The sequence below is a fragment of the Poeciliopsis prolifica genome, unplaced genomic scaffold (genome assembly GCF_027474105.1).
Source record: "Poeciliopsis prolifica strain line A6 unplaced genomic scaffold, Auburn_PproV2 SCAFFOLD009, whole genome shotgun sequence".
Taxonomy (NCBI): Eukaryota; Metazoa; Chordata; class Actinopteri; order Cyprinodontiformes; family Poeciliidae; genus Poeciliopsis; species Poeciliopsis prolifica.
Genome location: NW_026562384.1, coordinates 1,988,260 through 2,012,569, shown reverse-complemented (window position 1 = coordinate 2,012,569; position 24,310 = coordinate 1,988,260). Strand labels below are relative to the sequence as shown.

General features: G+C 41.2%; 1 protein-coding gene and 1 long non-coding RNA gene across 2 annotated transcripts in view; one reads left to right on the top strand and one right to left on the bottom strand.

Annotated features, from left to right (window-relative positions):
* Positions 1–15,343, top strand: part of LOC129362422 (uncharacterized) — a 31,336-nt gene extending 15,993 nt beyond the window's left edge. The window contains exons 2-4 of the long non-coding RNA XR_008606230.1: positions 2,482–2,547; positions 3,759–3,854; positions 15,220–15,343. This is a non-coding gene — a long non-coding RNA (uncharacterized LOC129362422). The remainder of the gene's footprint in view (positions 1–2,481; positions 2,548–3,758; positions 3,855–15,219) is intronic.
* si:ch211-159i8.4 (matrix-remodeling-associated protein 5) lies at positions 30–23,375 on the bottom strand. Its single transcript, XM_055033919.1, has 17 exons — positions 23,265–23,375; positions 15,565–15,690; positions 15,192–15,322; positions 13,860–13,989; positions 12,580–12,818; positions 12,288–12,439; positions 8,268–11,303; positions 7,886–8,130; positions 6,924–7,185; positions 6,635–6,826; positions 6,003–6,521; positions 5,746–5,917; positions 4,981–5,253; positions 4,774–4,900; positions 3,766–3,846; positions 2,400–3,546; positions 30–1,835 (listed from the first exon to the last, which is right to left on the bottom strand). Exons 2-17 carry the CDS (start codon positions 15,649–15,651, stop codon positions 1,282–1,284), a joined length of 7,347 nt encoding a protein of 2,448 aa, XP_054889894.1. The 5' UTR covers positions 15,652–15,690; positions 23,265–23,375; the 3' UTR covers positions 30–1,281.
* Positions 23,376–24,310: the final 935 nt, after the last annotated feature.

Below are 24,310 nucleotides of genomic sequence, written 5' to 3'. Positions count from 1 at the left end.
AACTGCAGAAAGTGAGGACTGAGGCGATCGATAAAAACATCTACACCTGTTTATTTTGTTCACTCATAAATTATGCAAACATGTTTTCATGTTGTGATAATGTGCCTGTAATGCCAGAAATGTGAGCAAATAGACGCGATAATTATACTTGCAGTTCATTATCCAATGTACATGTTTCAATGTAGAGCACGATCTGAGAACAATTACATCTTCATATGGAAAATACCCCAAAATTTCCCAACATGTGGCACTTATCACCATGCTCTTCTTTGCTAAGGATACAAGTTCAGTGAATCCCTGGTATTGTGGAGTTAGAGACCACAGCCACCCAAAATAGCTGAAGTTCATAAATACTTTAGACCTTCTCTAAAAATGCTTTAACTGCCCATTTTAATAGTTCAGATATACCTTAATATGCAATAATACACACAATATAAACTATCTGAGCCCAACTGCACAAGCTAACATCCATGGTCTCCCTTATTTCTGCTCTTGGGGGCCCAGCCAATTAGCATTAAGGAAAAGGAACGGTGCATCTGGATTGGCTATTTTGTAAACACTGGCCAATAACATGTCAAGTAGCACGTCGCTGAGGTATTCAGCCTCCGAAGCTGCATGTCTTTTTAGGTTATTTTTTGATATATTCAACTCAAAAATTTCCAAATATAGCAAATTTTCCACAAATGATTTTGTTCCAATCCACAGAAAAAAAATTGCAAATAAGTGTGTGTCCAGTTTATATTTGATGTTGACCCATTCAGGATGACATTTTGTGAGGAACTGTACTGTTTCATAAAACGCTAAATTCCTTAAAGATTTTAAGACATGGATATAGACACAGTTGAAAACACTGTAAATTATATTTCTGCCATAACAGAGATAGCTATGTCTAGATATAAGCACCAGATTACATCCAGCCATATTAAGCGCCTAGAATATTCAAACACACAAGATCAACAACAATGCCACATGAGACTTTTGGAATGCCTATAAGGGTGGAAGGTCAAGAAATCAAAGCTTCCTGTAGAAAAATATTCTTCATAAAAATATATTTCAGTGTGAATCTGCAGAGTTGAACAAAACTTGAAATGCAAAACAAGTACTGTAGATACAAAACAATCTTATCTATGATATCTCAAGCTTCAAAGCTACAGGTCAAGCTGCTTTACATCTGCTGGCAAGATGTTCTTGCCAGCAGAACATCTTGATCATGATTAGTCAGCCCTCAACAAAGAATTTTCACTCTTTGTTATGAGTGAAAATTGAGAGTCGTTTGGTCCCTCAAATGACTTGCAGGTATGTTGATTTGAAATCTGTCCCAAGGGCATTTTTAGCATTGCATTTGTAAATTCCAGAGTTTGTCAGCACAGGATTCTGTATGACCAGACTGCCCCCATCTGTCATCTGAACCCCTCCCTGCACTGTGTAGTGGTTGTGAGGTAACAGCGTGGTGCGCCCAGGTAACGTCCACGAAATATCTGGCTTTGGAATGCCTGCCGCCGCACACCGTAGCACGACTGGGGTTCCTCGAAACACTCTTGTGATGGAGGCCATTGTGCTTGTGATCCGGGGAGGGAAAACCATCACGATAACGGGGTAAGACAGAGATGAGGATCCAAAAGAGTTTGAGGCTCTACAGATATATGTTCCCTTATCAAAGGGGGCAATCTGCCTCACATGTAGGGTTCCATTGGTGAGGAAAGATATTCGACCAATGTTCTGTGGTTTATCCAAAACCACTCCATTGGGTAGGGTCCATGTAATCAGTGCCTGTGGCCAGCTATCAACAGTGCAAGGTAGGTTCAGGCTGAGTCCATAAGTGATCTTCATTCCACCTGATTGGATAAAATCATAAGCATTAGATTAGAAATTGACAAAGACAACAAACAAAACTAGGTTAAGTCACAGCCCATAGGCTTAACCTTGGTGGAGCAAATTTTGAGCATATTTTGTATTGCTGTTGTGACTCCAAATTGTAGCTAATTTCTGGAGCAAATGCAAAGCATACTCTAAAAGAGGGGTCTTCAACTCAAGTCCTCAAGAGTGACTCTCCTGCAACCTTTAGAGGCATCCCTGTTACAACAAACCCGAATCAAAGGTTGAATTACCGCCTCAGGAGCCTTTCATTTTATTCAGATTTATTGGAACAAAGATCTGTCTAAAAGTTGCCAAACTTGGAGCTAAAGACCCATATTTGAGGTAAGCAGCTCAGTTGATGCGATGAACCAACTGAAATTTCAGAAAAGCCTTTTGAATGCAATAATTCAGATTTAAGAGCCCTACCTTTATTTTAGGGATAGAAAGTTATTTTCTTCTGGACATCATAACAAATAAGGACCAGAATAGTGATTATCTATTACAATAATTACGTGTGATGGGTTTGAGAAGCAATAGCCTACCTGTTGTTCCTCTGATCACAGGTTTCCAGCCAGCCTCCAGGGAATAACGTTTCTCTGCTTGTCCTGCTATGTTTCTTGCTAGGCACCGGTAAATTCCTTTATCGCTTGGTGTTGGCTGAGAGATCCACAGAGTCCCATTTCCAAAATGGTGAGTAATACGCTGAAGTCTCCGTCCGGGTGACAACATAGTCCCGTTGGGCAGCACCCACGAAATCTCTGGGACTGGCGTGCCGCGAGCAGGGCACTCCAGAACCAGTTCACCACCATCTTGCTTAATTGGTAAAATCTCAATGTTAGGACTGGCAAAGCTGGGTTTCTCAGCTAGCGACGCCACTTCCATCTCAACTGAAAGGGAGGCTTCACCCAGGTGATTTTTAGCAAAACACTTGTACCTGCCTGCATCCGTCTTCCTAACACCCCTCAGCTCTAAGCTTCCATTCTGGTGCACTTGGAAGCGACCGCCAAGATAGGGTGGTGTTAGCGAGTGGCCATATGGAGTGAGCCACCAGACCTTGGGTTCAGGTTTTCCCTCCACTCTGCAATCCAGAAGTGTTGTTTGGTAGGAAACTGCCAAAAGCTTTGCCGAGGTCTTCCCTCTGACACTGTTGATGTAGGGTTCCTGGAGTTCAGCTTCCACTATCATGTTTTTGATATCATCACCAGCAGAATTTCGTGCCACGCAAGCATATTTGCCTTCATCGGCCAGTGTCACTTTCTTCAAAATTAACGTTCCATCATCTGCAACTCTGTATTTATCTGACAGTGGTGGTATCACATCCGTATGTGGTGAGATCCATGTGATTCTGGGTTTAGGCTCGCCTGTGGCCTGACAGCTCAGTTTGACTGCCTCGCCCAGTTTCACTTTCACCACTGATTGCGATTTTAATCCAATCTGTGGAGCATTTGATGCCAGTTTGACACTGAGCTTTCTTTCATCTTTGCCTAGTTTATTTGTTGCGTGGCAAGTGTAGTCGCCTTCGTCTTTTCTGCCCATCTGCTGAAGAAGTAAAGTTCCATTCCCGTACATCACGTAACGTCGATTGCGAAGGCCGCTGTCATCAGACTGAAGGCCATTGTTAACCAATGTTCCATCTGGAAGACTCCAGGAGACCTCTGGGTTGGGTAGGCCAGTTGCAACACAATCCACCTTGGATCAAAAACAGTGAAAGAAGAAGAAAGGATGGTTCAGATGGTTTATGCGGTGATATAGTAGAATCACAGTCTTGATAAAAAAAAAGAAGAAGAAGCAGAAAGCCAGAATTTTCTGTTGTTCGGTTTACAATGGAAATTATAGAAGCAAAACTGATCTGTGAGATTAGAATGAAAATAATATGTTTAAAATTCTTCTTAATTCTTTAGCAATTACCTGGAAATTCTCTCCGAAAGTCACTCTGGTCTGTGCAGTCCTTACATGTTCAATTCGAGGGGGAGTCATCAGCACTTCTACCTGTTGAGGTAAATACATATTTAATGTTTCAGACAGAAATTGCCATTTTCTAATCACATGTACAGGATTCAGTGGGTAATGACAGTTGCCAAAAACATTGTTTCCACAATTCGTGGCAAGAACTTTGATATCTTGAAAATATTTGTGTTGTAATCTGTACAGTAGAGTTTTATGTTGTTGTAAAATGTAGGGATGTAATGTGGTTTGCACTGGAAGACCATTAAAATGGCTGTGCAAAGTGAGTAATACACCAGCTTTCGTTTACAACCATTGCTCTGATTTTCCGTTGAATGATTTGGGGGGAAAAAATAAAGTGAGTGGCAGTAGAGTGTGTGAAACTGCTTTGCTGATGTCAGAGGTCAAGATGATAGACAACCCACTCATTTAAACCAAAGCATTCAGGACACATTCAACCTTGAAGTCAGCAGAAGACCAAACAAGGAGCAAGAATCAACAGTTCAAACTGCCACCTGTGGTATTAAACTATAGAAAATAATTTCTTGGCACACTTTTGGCCTCTTTTGGCCTCCAGCTGAGCATTATTTAAACGCCACGTACAACGTTAGCGTTGTCCATGTTGTCTGTCACAATGTACCCATCGTTGGATTTCTTCTTCCTACCTGGAACTAGAAAGATGTAGCCTATGTCTGGTGTAATTCCAAAATACACCGGTGAGCTAATTTTGGAATAAATTTTGGAGAATTACAGCTTGTTTGAAAACATGCTTTGTAAGGGTTGATATAATAGAACTGTCAGTGGTCAAGAAAGACATTACTTTTAATTGTGGATGTACAATTTAAATTGATCTTCTAAAGGATAAAGAATGCTAATGAATGAAGGTAACTGAGACAAATGATAGAAAAAGAGACCCACCGGAAAAATGATGCTGCAAACTGAACTTCAAGCTATTATGTTTTCTGGTCTTACCTGGAAAAGCTCCATGTCTTCCCCATTAGGCCTCTGAAAGATGCACTGATAATTTCCACCATCCAGCTCTGTTAGCTGAAGTATCCTGAGGGTCCCATTACGAAACACTTTAACTGGTCTCTCTGGGCTAAAGGCAGAAAAACATGGATTACAATAATGCAGTTCAATGTAGCGGTTGTTCACAAAGTCAAAGGATATTTCAGGTGCCTGTATTGATGCTCCAGGATGATCTTAGAAGGCAGCTGCCAGAACGTCCCTCTTGAGGATCCAGTGGAGTCTGGACAGTGGAGGTAGACTGCAGAACCATACAAAGCTGACACAACATGTTGACGGGATGGAGAACCGTGACTCTGGGTTGGCGGGATGGGAAGAGGAGGAGGAGGAGGACCTTGGCGAAATACAGAGGAGGAATCTTCTCTCACCTCCAGCAGGACTTTTCGCTTGGCAATACCCACTGCGTTGCTGGCCAAACACTCATACCTGTAACGGTAGATGGAAATTTGGTTTGTCAAACTCCGTCACTTTGCATTTGGTTATTAAATATGAAAAAGTTTACAAGCTTGGAATCTTTATCAGAGAGTTTCCAGTGTACTTGAATGCAACTGTCCTTCAATTCTAAGCTAACCTTGTCAAGTTCTAATGCTAGTCCACTCTCAGATTGTCTGCTCTCCAGTTATGGAGTTTATTACATTAGCCACATTTGAGGACATTTCTGAGATGAAAATGGTGTTAACAGTAATGTTAACACCAATATTTTGTCTATAAAGGGAGGAGAGGCAGTTTTCTATTCAATTTTGATTGGACAACATTCAAAACACAATGTTTCATATACATTATTTATAAGACACACGTCACTTAAGCATTTCTGACATTTAGGAATGTCCAATTTTAGGTAAGCATCTAATTCCAATACTGCTGAAAACTGTGATAATTAGTTTTATTCATTAAATTAAGCCAATTTACAGTTCATACCTCCCACCATCAGATGGTATAACATTCTTGATGAACAGTGTCCCGTTTGGGAAGACGAATACTCTGCGTCCCAGAAACTGTGATGCTTTAACATGGACGCCCGATGGAAGTGTCCATTTCAGTGCGGGCACTGGCTCGCCCTTTGCAGAGCAGTGGGCATACATGCTCCTGTCTGGGTAAATGAACTACTGTAAGCCACAAACAAGACAAGTTCTCAACAGGATGTAATTGCAGTAGATTTGCTTGTCATATCTCACCTGGTTGAAGGATCACTGTATCCTGTACTCCTTCGCTGATGCTGGGAGGCAAAGCTGCCACATGGAGTTGATAAGTGACTGTGTCAGCACCAGCTGCATTGCTTGCTATGCATTTGTAGTCTCCTTTGCTGGAGAAGTTGGCTGAGTGAATTCTGAGCGTCCCGTTCAGAAGCAGATTCATTGGAGAAAGGACAGTGTGAATGGTTCCGGGGTCTCGCACAAACGTCCTGTCTGGGAGAATCCAGGAAATTTGGGCAGGTGGTTTCCCAGAAGCCAGGCAGTCGAAAGCCACACTTTTCCCCAAGTAGATTGATAGTTCTGCGGTCTTGGGTGGCCGGATTCTGGGAGCCTCCGTCTGGACTGTTAGGGTGATCACCATACGATCCGATCCAAACCTGTTCTGCGCTGTGCAGAGGTACTGTCCTCGATCCTGAAGTTGCACATTTTTAATGAGGAAAGTTCCATTCCTGAAGACTTCAAAACGTGACCCGTGTTTGGTGTTGGCTGGGATAGTGGCACCTAGTGGCAGAGCAGATAACAAAACAAGATAAAAATTCACCAGTATTATCTTGACTTTACTTTATGTCTCTTTCTTCTTCTTTTCTTCTATTATTTTTCTTTCAGCATTTCACCTGTAGAGACTTTGGTCCAAGCGATGTTAGGTTCAGGGTTCCCGGATGCTTTGCAGGGCAGGAACACATCATCCTCAGCCAGCACTGACACACTTGCTGTACTAACTGTGGTTATACGAGGTTTCATCCCATTAACTCCAAACAACCATGGGAAAGAAGCAGCAGCTGTTGGATTCGGAAGGTTGATTTGTCCTGAAAGGAAATTTGACATAGCAAAACTATAAATGGTGCAAAATAGATTTAGAAATATGCCAGCTCTTTTTAAGACTCACTTCCCTGACCCACCTACCTCCATGCAGAGCAGGAGACACTGGTGGGTTACCAGGAGGAGTTAGGGGGGGCTCCAGGAATGACGAATATGACGGTTTAGCAACCTTTAAGTGCTCATGGGAGTAAAAGTATGAAGCAGTGGCTGCTGGTTGTTTCAAAGTTAAAGGTCTGTGCAGGGACGGAGAGTCTTTTTTAGGTGTGACTGGAGGAGGAGGTTTGTAGCCAATCCGGGGTTTGGGTGTGGCTATCCTTCCAAGCTGAGCAATCCGATCAAGCTGGGCCTGGAAAAAATCAAAACCAGAGCTGGGCATTCTGGCCTACTCTTAATCATATCTACATATATGTCTGTGTTTAGTTGTACCTAAAAGTTTCCATTTTAAAAGATTTTATACAGTATATAATATTTTGTCCTTGAAAATTTCCAAAGTGTTTTTGCTGGTGAATCCAGTTTGTACTAACGACCATTTAAAACTATTCAAAGGGCTGTAAATAGTCCATAAACCACTTTGGACATTTCTTAAGGCCTTTAACAGTATGGTTAGTATATTGAGATATTTTACACACTTCAAATTCACAGTTCAAAATTGTGCAAAAAGTAATTGCATGTGATAATTCTCGTAATGTATAACAAATTGTAGGAATGTCTGTCATTTAGTAAAGACAATATTCACTTGTGATGACGGTCCAAGAAAATAAAAGTTATATTTTGTCATGTTTTAAATGAATAAAGTGAATTGTTGATAAATTGGAGTATAGACATCACCAGGTGTACAATAAGAACCCTAAAATTTCACTGTCCCAATCTAATTCTTAATCTCAAATGTGGCGAATTGTAGGTCATCCAAAAAGTATGTGTTGCATTACCAGAAGCTTAAAAAGTTTGTTTTATAACATAATTGAAACACAAATTCCAATTCCTGAAACAGGGCAATGAGAAATCCTGTTTCACTACATATTTCAGAAACACAGCTCTCCTTTTACCTGTCTGTATCGATTTCTGAGCCTTGAAAGAAACAGATGATCTCTTGTTTGGGTCTTGCTGTCAACATGGTGATTTCGATGATTATGATGATAGAAATTGGGTGGTAAAGATTTGGAAGGGTTTATTCCTGAGACAGTGGGTGTGGGTTTTACTGTGTCGGCTGTTATTTCTGGTCTGTTGGTGATAAACGAGCCATGACTCCACGGGTGAAGGAAAGGCCAGGGTCGATGAGTGGGGTTCAGCCCTATAAACAGACCATGGGTTGTAATTTGAGTTTCTGCTCTCATAACTCTAAGTAAGAAAAATCTACAACAAAGGTTGTTTGAGTAAATAAAAAAAAATACTCAAGTTTCTTTATATCTTATTGTGAGCTGTATTTACCTTGCCTTGGGTGAGGGAATGGCCTTTGACCAGACCATTGATGTTGATGATGGTGTGTAGACCAGCGGGAGGTCGGAGGAACTTTAGGGGGCCAGGAATGCCTGCTGGGATTTACTTGACCATGTCTTCCTGCATTTCTGTCCTGATCTGTGTGTGTAGTCCTGGAACTGCTGGTTTGTCCTCTTTCATGGCTGTTCTGATGCAGCCAAGGATGAAGTGGTTCCATAAATTGTGGGGGGTGGTTTTCAGTCTTTTTAGTTGGTTTTGCTGTCTTTGGCTGTGCAGGCAGGTTCTGATCAGGTGAAGGTCGTGTGATAATTCTTTGTCTGTTATGGGATGTAAACCAAAATTCATCTTGTGAATTGTAGCTCTGAGCAACTATCTCCGGTTTTGATTTTTCCTCATGTCTATCACCTCCCTTTGTAAATTTTTCTTGCGCCTCTGATGTATTCATGTTCTCACTCTCATTTACTCTTGCAAGGATTTTATCATTACTTTCATTGTTGTTGTCAGTTCCTTCTGTTTTTTCTTTCATCCATTCTCTCTCTACCAGGCTTTCCTCAAGGTCCACTACATCTTCAGTTCTCCTTAAAATTTGAGTCTCCAACTTTGGAGTGGGAATGGTCTTTGGATTAGGTGATTCTTGTTGATTCAGATGATGAATCTTTTCTCTCTCCGGTGGAGAAGAGGTAATGCTATCATGGAGATGGGTTTCAGGAGAGATTTCACTGATTACATCGTCTGTAGCTTCCAAGCTTTCGCCACTCTTGTAATCATAATCCTCATAGTATTTGTCATTGTTGTCTTCTATCTCATACTCAGCAGGTAAATGTTCACTGTACTCCACTGTAGTTGGAGCTGGGGTGGTTGTTGTGGTAGTAGTTGTGGTGGTTGTGGTAGTAGTTGTAGTAGTGGTGGTTGTAGTTGTTGGTGTGGTAATTGTTTGTTGAGGAACAGTTCCATGGGGGTTGTTAGATGTTTGGTAGAAGGGGTTTTTGTGTGGTTCGAGTTTTCTCATTGGGGGCTTTCTACGTCTTTGAAAGGGTCTTCTCCTGTTAGACCAATCAGGAACAAAGTTTCTTCTGCTCTCATTAATTTGTTTGGTTTCTGGTTGTTTGACAAGGAGATTAGGTGGAGTTGTGAAACTTTGTACTATTTTCGGGGTGTGATGAACATGCTGTAAGGATGATACTGTACTTCCAAGTATAGCAGGGTCTACATCCAGCAGCTGATTTTGCTGTATTTTGGGTACTTTGTAGACATGCTCCATTTTGCCATTTCTTGAATGGGATTCAGGTTTGACTTTTCGTTGAAAGGGAAACATTTTTTGTGTTTTATAATGAGGGGTTGTAAAGTACAATAAAGTCTCTGCAGTTGTGCTCCCACTAGAAGTTGAGGTTTTGACAGTGCTAGCTGGGACTGTTACTGTACTGGGCTCTTCTAGTGACCAGTGACCAGTAGGCAGAGGAACACTCGGTTTAGCGTTAGCTTTGGCCAGTATCTCCGCCCAGCGATTTGGATCCAATTCCTTAACAGATTTATTGGGCTTGCTCTTTAAATTTTTCATACGTGTTCTCCTAAACAAGCCATTGTTTGGTCGTCCTGCCTTCTCTGGGAGCTGTGTAGCAAAAGGCCGTATAGTCTCTTGAAAGTCGCCTCCTGAGCCCTCCCCTTCAACTGATTCCAGTGGTAAAATAAGTGGTTCTCTGTCAGTCTGTACTTTGGTCTTTTCTACATCCTTTTCTCCTGTTACGTCCACCATGTGAGAAAGCATGTCCACTCCGTACAGATTAGAGGCCAAGCAGCTATATTCCCCTGCATCCTCCTGTGTCATCTTCCTAACCACCAAAGTGCCGTTCTCCATCACTTCCGCTCTTCTCGACTTTTGCATTGGCAGGAGAACTTGGTTTTTGGGGAGGTACCACAAGGTTTGACTTGGCTGAGCTGAGGTCACCTCACAAGGAAGAGACAGAGAGTTCCCTGTCTCAAGTATAATTTTCTGCCCATTTAAAGCTGTTGGACCAAGTGACCGCTCTTTGACTGTGAGCCTCAGTGGCATCAAGTCCACAGCGGCTTTGCTTCGGACTATGCAGTGGTAGAGACCTGAATCAGAGACAGAGGCATTTGAAATTACAAGCTGGCCTCTTTCAGATATGTATACCTTATCTGTGGCTTCCTCTACTGTGGATAAATCAGGAAGCATCCATTCTACTTTTACTTCTGGGTCAGAGGTAACCACACTGCACTCTAAATGGACCTGCGTACCCTCTGGAGCCGTTTGAACCCTTCCAGTTGTTCCTCTACGGATTAATGCCCAGGAGGACGTAACATCAGTGTCATCCTCTTGCCTCTCATGGCTGTTGATGTTTTTGGTGATTAAAGTGGTGAAATCCATGACAAGTTTCCTTGTTGTTGTCAGTTGCCTATTTAGCTTTACTGTGACTCTAGGCTGAAGCAGCCATGCCGGTTCCGCTTCTAAATATCCTTTCAATTCTGTGAAATAGGGTGAGTTCTCATTGACGGCCTGGGAATACTGATACGTAACTTTGCTAGTATTAACCCTCTGTTGACCTCTCTCTAAAATTGCTGGGGTTTCATAGTAGTAAGCAACCAGTTGCCAAAGATTTTGCAGTGTTTCTCGATCGATCTCGCACTCCAGGATGGTCACCAGTGACACATTCACAGATATCTCCAGGGGTGACTGCGGATTTGAAGCCCACGCAATGGGTGAGCTGTCGCCCGGATGGCGCACGTCACACGACACAAAAGCACGGTTTCCGTGGCTGTCTGAGAGAACAATGGTCAGTTCGCCCAAAGGTTTTTCTAAGTCCCGCGTGTACGGGAGGTCAGGTTCAGCTTCAGACTCCGCCCAAAGAGGATTGTCCCATTGTTTGAGTGGGGATCGAAGAGCTGGGCGTTCACAGACGAGCTTGCCCACAGACAACTCCAGGAGATGGGTCTGGTTCAGGAGTTGAGGATGTGAGCACTGAGGGCACGTCTCAGCAGAGCCACGCTCCTTCTTGCATTTCACCACTCCTGGAAGAGAGTAAATAAAAAGAAAAGGTTAGAAGGCGTCAAACAGTGAAAACACTGACAAGAAGAGGAAAAACATTTTCTGATGTAAGCATAAAAATATATTGTCAACTGGTGCTGCTTATCCAAACAGAAAGCATATGGACCTGATCAAATATGTTTAGAAATGGAGCAAACGAATGAGAAAACTGTAATTATTTCACCCAACAGGCAGAGAAAGAGGGAGAGAAAGCAAATCAGCTTGGAATAAACAGTAAACTAGTCTGATGAACGGGACCAAAGCAATATGTTCTTTTGGGTTCTACTTCCATGCAAAAACAATAACCTCAACAGCACTTTGGTATGATTTTTGTATACATTCATAACACAAGATCTGCTGCTTGAAAAAGCTTTCATGAAGCACTCTGTAAGGATTTTTATCTATTTTCATTTTCGTGGTTTTTTTACTGTCATCTCTTTGGACGTGGAGTTCCTCCTGGTTCTGTCTTGGGACAACTTTTTGGGTTTGTTGTTTGGTTATATTTAATTGGATTGTTTTGCTTGATTTAGTTTTGTCTTGTGTTGAGCCCCAATTTAGATATAGACAGAGAGACCAAGAAACTCTATTCATCTTTATTAATTAATTATTAAACTTTATTTTGTCATGACAAAAGGACATGACAAAAAAGGGAGACACACCAATTCTTTTTTTTAAGGCAATTTTTAAAAATGTTTCTTAAATTGACATAAGCTTTAAACTAAAAAAAAACAAACCCAAAAAACAAATTAAAACTAGAACTCTAACCAACCCAACTAGTCAATTAAGTATAATTATAAAGGTTGCAGAGCACTGCAAAGTCTTTGGCTGAGGTTTTTTGAAGGTGCATCGTTAAAAGAAGCTTTTGCTATTTACCTTCTTCATTTCTACACTTAAAAAAAGAAACATGAGCTCCTCTCCAACGAAGATGAACTTATAAATGTATCTTTCATCAACGTTTATTAGTTTACCTTCGTGAGTAGTGCTCCATTCCACAAACCAGTGAAGCTGGCAGTCGCAGTTCCAGGGATTACCGTGGATCGTGAGCAGCTCCAGCCTGGGAGCCGTTTTTAACGCCGCAGGAGGAAGCTCCTCCAGCAGGTTATCAGCTAGGTGTAAGTGTCTAAGAAAAGAACAACATGGTTTTTTTATCAGTAATTGTGCACTGCGTATATATTCTAGATGCATTAGGTAAAATTCTTGGCCTAAAATTTAAGAAATGTACAACTGAAACATAGCTCCGCCGGTTGTTTGGTTTCTTACTTGAGTCCAGAGGTCCAAAAGCTTCCTAGTACCGAGACCGTTATGAAGGTGTGAGGATGGATCTGGTTCAGCTGGTTCCCTTCCAGTTGTAGGAGTTTTAGAGAGGTCAGACCAGAAAAGGAGTAGGGCTCTATAAAACTTATAAGGTTGTGATCCAGGTGGAGCCGGATCAGAGTGACCAGGCCCTCGAAGAGACCAGAACTCACTGATGTGAGCTTGTTGTAGCTCAGCTTCAGGATCTATTTGAAATAAAATAAGAAAGTATACTTTCTATTAGCTATTTTACATTGAGAAACAGCTAACCTCCAATAGCAACTGCAGCTTATAGACTCTGGTCCTGAGAATTAACCAAACAGATGTTCCGTCTCAGTCTGGTCAGGTAATATTAAGTCACATAAGGTCCAGTGTCCTGCTTTAAATTCCCAGTGTATTTTCCAATTGGCTCAATGTATTGGGTAAATTGTTTCTCATCTGTTTCATTGGCATTGACTTTTGCTTTGCTAGAGATCAACTTCAGGCCGTAATTGCAGCCATATGCACCTGGCAACAGGGAAGCAATCAAAGTGCAGCTAATTACTGTCTAAAGTAGGGGTCATGTAGGAAAGAATTACTATGACTTTGTTTTTCAGCACTCTGCATGCACTAGCGTTTGCCGACCTCATTACCACAATTTTAGTTTGTGATGTTCCAGCCCTGAAGAAAATTACAGTAACATTTAGAAAGCAAAGTCGTCTGAGGAGTAATACAGCAGGGCAAACTTTTCACGTCTACTTCTAACTTAATCTAGGCTGGTTTTTGTTTTTTTGTTTTTTTTTGAGGGGGACTTTTTGACCCAGAAAAATTATCTGCAGACAGAAGTGAAAACAACATATGCAGGAAGTTCTGTAAGATGTACATTAGTTTTGATCAAACGTTTCCCTTGGTTACATTGGTTCTCAGGTTGTGATCTGCTAAAATTGATCAAAAGCAAAACAAAACCAAAGAATTAGTTCAAGTATTAATCCAGTTAACACTTCCTGATAATTGTCAATTGTTAAATTGCGTCGTTTCAGGGAACGGAGCAAACATTTTAGAACTTAGTAATATGCAGACAGTTCTGTGCAGAACTGTCTGGTGGACGTTTGTGAATACAGATATATTAGTGACTCGGCCAGTAAAGACGTTACTACCACCAACACACTCACTTGCGTCACCATTTTGCTACTATAATTAAAAAAATTTTGTTTTTACTTCTAAACATGCTACAGCTGCCATAAGCACCCAACAGAAACAAAACGTACCTGCAGTGACCGCAGGGTGTAGAAAGCCCCAGGCTGGACCCTGCTAATGTCGTTTCCATGCAACATGAGCATTTCCAGTTGCCGCAACGGCCTGAACTCTGACCCCTCCACCTCTGTCAGGCTATTGTAACTGTAACAGAAAGAAAACAAGCAGGAAACCTTTATGATCTGTCGGGTGGTCTGCTATTGAAGGTGGGGATCGAGAGGCATGCTACTAGCTGTTAGCCAGTGTTTGTCTGGGGAATGAGCACACTGAAGGGAAAGTTAAGAAAAACACTGGCGGGAATGACAGAGTGGAGGATGGAAGAGTAGCAGAGAGAATTTGGCCAACCTCTGACCTGCAGTGATTTTCTCCACCTCTCAACCATGTAGTTTTAGCGTGGAGACAGTAAGTAGCATGTAGCTTTAAGGTGTAGGGTTTAGAAAAACTTTCTCAGACAAGAGGTTTCTCATTCTGACCAAACTCAGAAGGTTCGAGAACAAAATGTGATTTACTGCAGCAAATCAAAGTGTCAGCTGGATCTGGTCCCCCCCTACTGCCCACCATTCGTTCAAACCAGCCAGCTGGCGATATATCATGCGGATCTCACTTTCATCCCCAGTGTCTTCCGCTACCATCAATGCACACATTTTCGTGTAGGTTTCCCCATCGGGGGCTGAGCTTCAAACCCTGGAGAGTTAGTGCTTTTCTGTTAGCAAAAGCAGATGCACTCCACTGTGTGGACTCAACTACAGCTGGTTGTTTCTATGACTACAACCTGTAGTGATTATTTTACTTGCCATAAGCTCTTTTTCTTGTGTTCATCACAAGGAGCTGCAGCCTAGTGTCACCAGCTGTGTTTCTGATACAAATGCGCGCAAAAACGTTTGCAATGCCGAAAATATGTCACTTTGCAATTGTGGCGTTTCCATTCAAATTGAATAAGATAATTAAAATTAGCTCGTTCATGCAAAAAGTCATTAAAAATCATGGTGGTTGCCAAACTGTTGAGATACATTCGTAGTATGTTAAGGTATACTTGATGTCTTATTAAAATAGGTAGTCGAAAAACATTTTTAGAGGTCTCAATTACTAGAAAATGTATTTTGGGTTCCTAACCCCCAACAAGTACTGGGGTCCGCTGTGGACAACGAGGGACTTGTCTCCAGTGTTCCAAGACAAAGATAAAATGCAAAAACAGAACTGCTTCCGTAAGTGCTTGATCGTTTGTTGTCTACTGAGAACATTTCAATTCCACTCTGTTCCTTGTAGTATCCTGACGAGGGGGGAGAGTTTCCATTCCCCATAGTGACGACATGGCTCCTGTTCTGACCGATGTGGCTGAGTCTTACCCCAAGTTGAGCCTCTCTGTGGTTTTAGGGAAGGCCTTGGGAATGGTGGCGAGGTGCCTGAAGGTGCAGTGGACCTCCTTAGTGCCTGGGCAGCTGCAGCTCCGCGGGCAGGAGGGAACGCCATGGACCAGCTACGGCACACATGAAGGACAATGAAGGTTTAATAAAAGAGGAGAAAATTAAGAGAGGACTTTTTTTTTTCATTATTCAAACTGTCCACCTTGGACTTAATATTTCAGTAGAAAATGGTAAAAAGTAAAGCCACCTGCATTGCTCTTTATAAGAAAGCAAATGGTTATTCACCTCTCCTGACATTGTAACTTTAACTGCTCCCATTCAGAATAAATCAACAGCGTCTGCAATAATGATTTACCGTATGCAGTAGGAGTGATGAGAAGAACAGGGGGAGCCACGCTGCAGCCAGCCTGCAGAGTAATTTGGTGCAGAAAAGAAGCCCCATGACTGGAGGTCTGTCAGAGTCCTCCCAATGTCAACATACCTGCAGAGAGCAGTGGTTACACAGATTAATGTCCACAAAAATGGATCCATGAATTTAATCCAGGAGCAACAACCAGTATCTATTGATACTTTCAGAAATGTCAATAGTAAAGATATTAATGCTTTTTAATCCTAAGAAGAATCTTCATCAGAAAGTACCTCTAAACGTAAGGGCCCGAGGACTGAGCCTTGGGGAACACCGGTTGTAATGGTGGGGAAAGCAGAGGAGAAGTAAAACATTCATTATTTCAGTTCATTTAACATCTTTTCAGTCCGTCATCCTTCGTTAGAGCTGGGGTTCCCCACGGCTTAGTTCTTGGGGCTCTACGTTTTACTATCTACCTCGTTTTACTATCGCTGTAGAAAAACAGCTCAATCACTGTTTTTCTAATCATTTTCTTCATCTCATCAGAGAAAAAACAAATCTCATTCATGTTGGCACTAAAACATCCTATAAGTCGTCTCCATCACTCTCACCGTACTGCATGCAAAACGCCAAATGTGCTCAAAAACGAAATATCACACACAATATAACATGGTAGCGGCAGAATCGTGCTGTGGGATGCTTTTCTTAAGCAGAGTCGGGGAAGTTGGTCGGCGACGAAAGGAGCCAAATGTAAGACAAGAAAACCTGTGAAAAGCTGCTAGAGACTTGAGATCCTTAAGATATGGACAAAGCTACAGTAGATGTTTTCTTCTTTATTGTTAGAATGGCCCAGTCAAAGTCCAAAACTAAATCCAATTGAAAACCCATGGTAAGGCTTGAAAACTGATGTTCACATATGCACTCCATCCAACATGAATGATCAAAACCTTCAGATTTGCAAAGTTGTCAGAGAACTAACCCAACAGACTCGAAGCAAAATACAGAAACACACAAAATACTTGAACCTTTGAGTTCATGTCGTGACTGAAAGTCAAAAATTTCCATCTTTGAGTCCCTTTGCGAGGTGCTGCTGTACATCTCTACCTGAATAAATTGGCTGTACCTTTTTTTTGTGCCGCTTACATTCATATTCAGTCTTTGATCTTCTGACGCAGGTTTCAGGATGAGGATGAACAGATTCCTCATCTTGGATTCAGTTGTCATTTTTAGCTTTGATTCCTCCCGATGAAAGAGAGAAATTATCCTAATGTGATGCAGACCTCCACGCATCTATAAACGTTTCCCTTTGCTGGAGGTTAGATTTGGAAAGGAAAGAGATGTGGGATGAGAGACGGGACATTAGCGAGTCTGAGGAAAAACATGAGTTGTGAGAAAAATCCCCAAGCTTGGGATTACATTATCAAACTCTTTTCCCTCCAGGCTGACAGAACCGCTCAGAAAGCGTCGAACACGTGTGTGCCTGTCATTGGGTACGCGTTTTCTCACTGGGGGATGACAAAGAACTAATCTTCTGCTTGTGCAACGTAATCATATTAAAGAGCAGCAATACATCTCTTTCTGTCAGCACACAATCAACCCATCAACTGTCTCTACTCTGGATTAAAGACTCAACTTTTAATCTGGACCAGTTCAGAGACTCTTCAGGTGAGCGTGGCACAAAGTAAAAACATAGGCAAGAAAACGTAACTGCAGCCATTTAGCCAACTTTTCCAAACCTATAACCTGTTCATGCATCCAGCCACTGGGGGCGCTGTTATAAAAGTGCTGGCTGTGCATGGAGCTGTCTGCCTTTTACACCCAAAAACTCGATGAAGACTTGACATGGAGTTACCAGGATGTTTGGATCCTTGTGTTAGTTTTACCGCTAGGATCTCTTTCTAGGTCCCGTTTTGTCTCTTGTTTCAGTTCTGCGTTCGTGGAACGGAGCTCCATCATAGATATCATAGATTTATGATAAATTTGTGGATAAAATTATTACAGTGAACAGTAACTGAAACAGAACTACTTATTGTTTCTGCCTCTTTTAAGTGCCCTTAAAGGGGCAGTGTTATGTGTTTTTCAGGCACATTGTACTATTTTATGTCACAATCAAGCAACTATGTCACCTTCAGTTGTTATAAAAATGCTATATGTATATAAGTGTCAAACATAACTTTAAAAAAATGACTTCCTAGTTTAACGTCGTGAAATTGGGTCTCTGTCTTTTTAAGAAACTCCTGCTCTTTCTGAAACTCTGCATTCATGAAGTCAACGCAACGTTTTTACCAGCGTTCCACAGAAGTAGCTCATATAATGAGCTCGACTGATGCACAGCTTCACCAGGTGTTTGCTAATTGCTGCAAGCTAGTCTGAAGGAGCTGAGTGGGGTGCTTATGGGAGAGGGCTGCCCTGCGAAGTTTTTGGAAGCTTGAAAACTACAGATCAGAGGAGGAGGAGCTTCGTCCTCAAAGGCGGAGCTAGGTCCAACCAGGCGTTAGGTGAATGGTTGCCATGGAGATTTAAGAATGTCTCAAACATGCATGAAAGAATCAAGGCAACACTCAAGGTGTGTTTTGATGACCGAATGATATTATCTAAAACTCAAGAAAGTCAATTTTACATCACACTGCCCCTTTAACAGTTCAGCTAAACTGCCATTGGCTGTATTATATTGATGGTGTTTTTGACATCTTTTGAAATGCTAATGCTTGTGGCATTCTTACTCAAGTGGCTGTGATGCCTGGGCTTATGTTCAGTTTATGCTAACAGAGTGTTGAATGTATTTTCAATGAATGACTTGATGCTTGTTGTGCAACATCAATATGATTCATGAGTTGTCAAACAAGCTAATTTGTGATTAATGATGTTATCAAATGTAGTTATTCAAACCCAGGCTATTTGGTTTTAATTTTGAAACATAACTGGGAACTATATACTTGATTTGTCAACTGCTGATTGCTAACATGAGTTTTTTCCTGACCTTATTAATTGGTCAGTTTGGGATCACAGAAGTTCTGCTAAGTGTGGGATCCTGGTAAGATTATAAAAATCTTAGTTCTTCTCTTTTTATCTCTGGACCATCTTGAGTTTCTATTTCAGATCAATATTTATTTGTTGACTTGACAAAGGGGGGAAAAAAAATCTAATCTGAACGTTTGAACTCCTGCCTCTACATCTATAAACATAGTAAACACAGTGACACATGTATGAATGGAACATCCAGTTCAGAGACAGCAAAACGTTTACCGAAATAATATCAGTAATGTGATTTGAGGGGTGAATAAGGCACTATTTACACACAGCAACTCTCTCACACACCCACACAAATTCTTTCTCACACTGATCTGTTGAAGAGGCGGGAAGAGAAACGTTAACAAGTAACAAACGCATTTCTCAAGTCATTAGAGGCCAGTTTGGGGGTTTCTGGTTTCCACTTCAGTTTGTGTTCCATCCATGCAGGGAGGATAATTCACCTAGCAGCTGTGTGTGTGTAGGTGTGTGGGTGCATGTGTGTGTTTGTGCGTATTAGAGAGAGAGAAAGAAATGGTAAAGTGTGTGAAGGGGTCGAATTGTCATGTTATTTTCATTCCGACAGCAGATTGATAATCCTGCTTTAGGATTTGACTCCTGCGCTCTTGTCTTTCTCCATCACAAAGCCACACGCCGCTCGGGTTTCCTGACCTGATAAACGCATTAAGCCATGTGTAGGTCAGCGATGCTTGCTGCTGCATCCCATCCATGATCTCCATCTACTTTATCTGGAGTGGGAAGAGGATGGAGCTACAGGTGGACAGTTCATCACAAGCTAACACAGTTACATTGCAGCACTACACACACACTCAGCTTTATGGGTAGTTCAGCGTGTTTACTGACTGTGGGAAGCAAGAGTACCTTCAAACAGCCATGCATACAAGAAGTCAATGGTTGAGTATAAAATCAAAGTACAAACTGACCACAGGAAGAATTGACATAATTTGTGATTACTGACTTTAGCAAATTGGACTTACAAATTTCTTTATCAAATTTTCTGGAGTCAAAAAATTTAAGCAAAATAAGCAGCTAGTTGAAATTGTGACTTTATTTTTCAACTTTGTCAAATCTAAATCTCTGCCAGCATATTTGTCCTGTTTCGGTATTTTACATCAGATCTGGCTGATGCATGTCCCAGATGGAGCAAGAGAGTTTTGCAGCATTGAGATCTGTGTGTTTTCAATTTGTGTCATTAGCCATGTTGCTTTTCCACTGAAACACACAACACTTTGTCACACGATGGAAGAAAACTGGGCTTTTATCTGTGAGGAACGTATCAAACACATGACGTCAGAGGGCAGAGGTCAAATACAAAAAGTTCATTCTAATTCACGGTGAAGGTGAAACCCCTCTCATCTCTGTACCCACGGTACATAATGTCTTTCTCATTTTGAAACAATTTTGAAGACAAGCTGGTATGGGATAAATTTAGCATATTTTGGAAATAAGGAGATAAATAAGGAGGATTACGCCCCAACAAGGAGGAAACAAGAAGATGTAAAGATAGAATTCTGGATTGAAGAAAGGCGAAAACAACACAATACAACAAAAAAAGACAAGGACAAATGAAACCAGGCGAGGATATCCAAGGAAATAGAAATAAGACTTTTGTTGAACTATAAAAATCACATGTGTCTGGCAGAGATGAAAGTGGTGTACTCCTTATAGAGGAGGAGCTGAAACCAGTCTGACATCCTGTGTATCAAAATCATATGCTGCCTGTCTGGCACAGTGTGTTACTGTAAGTTATTTCTTTTCTTTACATCTTTCTATAGGGTGCTTTTCAATGGATCATCTTTAGGAATATAAGGCTGACTATAGCCTTCATGAATGTTCATAAATTGACCCTTAGTAGTTCCATTCACAGCTTGAGCATTGATTGGAGCAGAACTCTTTATCTGTACGCCCATTATAATTTATCTTTCCATTTGTAAAGTTGCACTTTTCCTACCTTTTTTTTATTTGATACTTTTGTGCTTAGTTGCCTGCCTTTTGTCATTTTGCATGAAAAATATGTTGCTTTTATATCAGTCAGGTTAAGATTTCTCAACCACTTTGACAGCTGATGTCTGTAGAAGGAACTACTACCAGACAGACATGCAGTTATGTGACAAAAAAACCCCAGATGATTTACCAGCAGTGTGTTTTATTTTGACATGATCGTGGTTTATAAAATGTTACAGTGGGATTAGAATCACAAACAATGGAAAGATGGTGTTATTGGTGAAATATGTTATTTTAGTTTGATCGTGGCCTGGAAACTGTCCGTCTGCCAAAACAGGGTTCAGAAACATGTTCTGTGATGTCAAATTTTTAGAGGCATTATACAATTAAACGAAAGGCTCAAGTGAATGACTGATTCACATCAGTCCACAGAGAAGCAAATTTTGCATTGACATGCATTGAGAGGTGCTGAGCAAGAGAAACCTCCATAATAAATGGACTGAATTTATATAGCACTTTTCCAGTCATTTTGACCACTCAAAGCGCTTTATACTAGAGTCACATTCACACACCGATATGCAGACCAGTAGGCAATTTGGGGTTAAGACCCTTGCTAGAATCAAACCTCCAACCTTCCGATTGCAAGACGACAACTCTGCCACACAACCACAGTCACCCTTGATTTCAAATAAAAGCCTTCAAACTTGTCTGAAAATGTTTGCCTCCCACATGGACAAGCACAGAAGAGCACCCCCTTCTGGAGAAATGTTTGGGCACAATGACAAGAGGACTGTTTAAAGGAGTCATGGTGAAGCCTTCCAACTCCAAAAACTTGAGACCACTGAACCAATTTATAGGCCTGGTGGTGGTGTCATAATCTGACAATCGGTTTTTGCTGCCACTTGCTCAGATGGGTGGAGTACTGAAAACAGAGGCCTGTCTACAAATTATTTAATTTTAACAACTGGATGGGTAAAACATATTCAAAGCTGGTGTTCCAACAGGACAATAATCTCAATCACACATCAAAAGTATTTTTGAAACTGATGAAGCAGATTGAAATTAAACTTGTAGGACGCCAAATACCTTAATCTTGTTGAACTAAAAGTTGAGTTCCTGAACGAAAACATCCGATTTGTATAAATCCTGCCAACTCTGATGAGACCAACCAACTAGAAATGCATCCAAAACTTGTTTGTGGGAACAAAATGGTTGCTTAAACGGATCTAATACCCTGCTTGCTTAGCTTCGAGCTCCATCTAACGATCTTCTAGTTTCAGTTGATAAAAAACCCGAATGGATCCGAAAACCCATTGGATTCTTTAAAGAATGCTGGAACAAAGCCAGCACATCTTTAAATAAAGAATGTTTCGCTGACGGTCGGCCAAATCCAAGCTGCTCTTTTCAAGATAACACATGTCTTAAGAGGACCGCAGTATGAAATCCACATGTTTTCCTTGAAACTCAACAATATCTTATGCTGCACACGCATTTCCATTGTTTCTCTGCCGGTCAGCATCTTTTTCCAAGTGTCTTCATAGATTGGCATTTGGCACAAAGGATGAAGAACTTTTTATAGTCAATTTCTTTAAAGGATTGGATTGCTTTTGAATTTTCCTTCCAGCAATTAGTTGTAAATACCTCAAAAAGCCAACAAACCATCAAGCTAACCTTCAACTGTTTGTGCTTCAGCTTCGTTTGCTATTATCCCCATTCATTAGCACATAAATTCACCCATTCTTAATAGCACTACCTGCTGCTTGTTATTAGGAGAGGTTGGCCCTCTTTAGTCATTAAAACATAGCAGAGTGTCTAATAAATTTTAAATGCTGTATTTATGCAGAGCGTCTTTTTCTTTTTGCCCAAAGTGTTCACAGGCAACAACATGACTGGACGAACCTCCTAAAAAAGTCTGGGTCTCTCTACAGAGCCTCACAGCTTTATGTTTTTTCTGCTCTATCTTTAGTAGAATAGAGACTTTAGATGCTGCTGCAATGGTTTGTCGGCATGTTTTTCAACCAGTTTTATGGTTGGACTCTAATACTTCCGCTGTCTGATCACGTTAACAGATGAAAGACAGCAAGATTGATCGAGTACACTGCAAAAACACATCATTTTATATTTGGTCTAGTTTCTGCTGCAAATATCTTAGCACACTTGGAATAAGACCAAACTTACAGGAACTTGTTTTAAATTTTAAATGCTGTATAATAAATCCCTAATATTGATTTTTTTTTAGTTACACTGGCAGATTTCTTCACTTATAAAAATACATTTTCTCCAAGTTATAGGTAAAAAAAAATACAAATCTAGCACATTTTTTCAAATAAATATTTTGAGTGATTTTTGTAAAGCAAGCTGAATCTTGCAGAAAAGTTGCTTGTAAGTCAGTTGTGTTGTGTGCTAAGATATTCGTACTACGAACTAAACTAAAATACTTGGTAAGATTTTGTATTTTTGCATTGTTACAAAGTGATACACATCACTTTTGCAAATACTTTACTTTCAGTCAGCAAAAGCTCTTTAATGCAGTGAAATGACAACAGACATTATTCTGACAACAGACATTATTATTCTAAACAATTTACAAAAGTAACTGAAGTCACTTTTGTAAATTGTTTAGAAATTTGGATGGGAGATAAAAGGAAGAGTGCCAGAAAACAACATCTTTAAAGCTGGCCCCACATCTGGGAGCCTTTAAAAGACTCTCATTCTAAAGTTCACATGGGACTCACCTGGGAATTCCTCCAGGAGATGGAAAACAAACTGTCCAAGGAGAGAAAACAACAAACTCCTTGAGATGGACAAAGTGTTTTCTGGAAACACCGACGTGAACAAGTATCCGGCTGATTGTCGTCGTCCCGTTGATCTGCGAGGAGAGAGCTTGGAGGGGATGGAGCGCTCTGTTTGCGTGGATTGGCTTGACCCTCTGCCGGTCCCCAAGGCATCTGGATTTCAGATTAGCTGCTTTTCCTCTTTCTCGCCGCTTTTATGCCAGCAGCCGGGAATGCCTCTCCATCCTCTCCTGCGCCCTTTCATTCGCCTCCCTCATTGATCTCGCCCCTCTCCTTCTTTCACCTCCCAGACCGTCCCAGGCGGAAATATAATCACTCTCTTTTTCTTTTTATTGTTTACTTTCTGTGGAGCCACACCGTCCGCCTTGTTTTTTTCAACCTCTTCTTTCTCTGAGAGATCTTTCCTTCCCCTCCCTGCTTAAGTTTTCTCTTTACATGCTTTCCACCTTTCCAACCCTCCCACGCAGTTTCCCTTTCTCTCCCTCCAGAGGTTACGTTACACTAGGTGAATGCAGATCAGTCAATTATCATAATCCATCTATAGGTTTGTAGCTGGAGCCTGCGGCTACACGCACACGAGCTGCAGCCTTTGGCAGACTGTCAGAATAATTCATTTGATCTGTCTGGGTAAATGTTGTTTGAATAGTAACAGGAGGGGTAGGCAGCTTACCCGTACAATTGGACCTTAAACCTTAAAGCTGAAACAATGCCGAACCACACAGAGGAGATGTGGACACAGGAGGAGAATATGCAGGTGTTGGGGTGAATACACACATTGTCCACTCTTGACTTGGTTTTAGGTTTGACTTTGTTCTCATGGTTTTGAAACACTCTCGTTACTCACCTGCTCTTCGTTAGCCAGAGTCAAACTCTGAAACGAGCCCAGAGCTTTTTGTCACAGGAGCATTTAGTCCGCCCCGCCTCGCAGTTTAATTTGGTTGACTTCACCTCCTAAAGAATGAGAGGGAGCCATCAGTGGTCGATTC

Coding starts and splice junctions, on each gene's coding strand:
- si:ch211-159i8.4 (XM_055033919.1), bottom strand. CDS start 15,651: ATGGGGCTTCTTTTCTGCACCAAATTACTCTGCAGGCTGGCTGCAGCG. Junction 12,819..13,859: donor ACACCCTGCGGTCACTGCAG/GTACGTTTTGTT, acceptor TATTTCAAATAG/ATCCTGAAGCTGAGCTACAA. Junction 7,186..7,885: donor TCAGAAATCGATACAGACAG/GTAAAAGGAGAG, acceptor GATTTTTTCCAG/GCCCAGCTTGATCGGATTGC.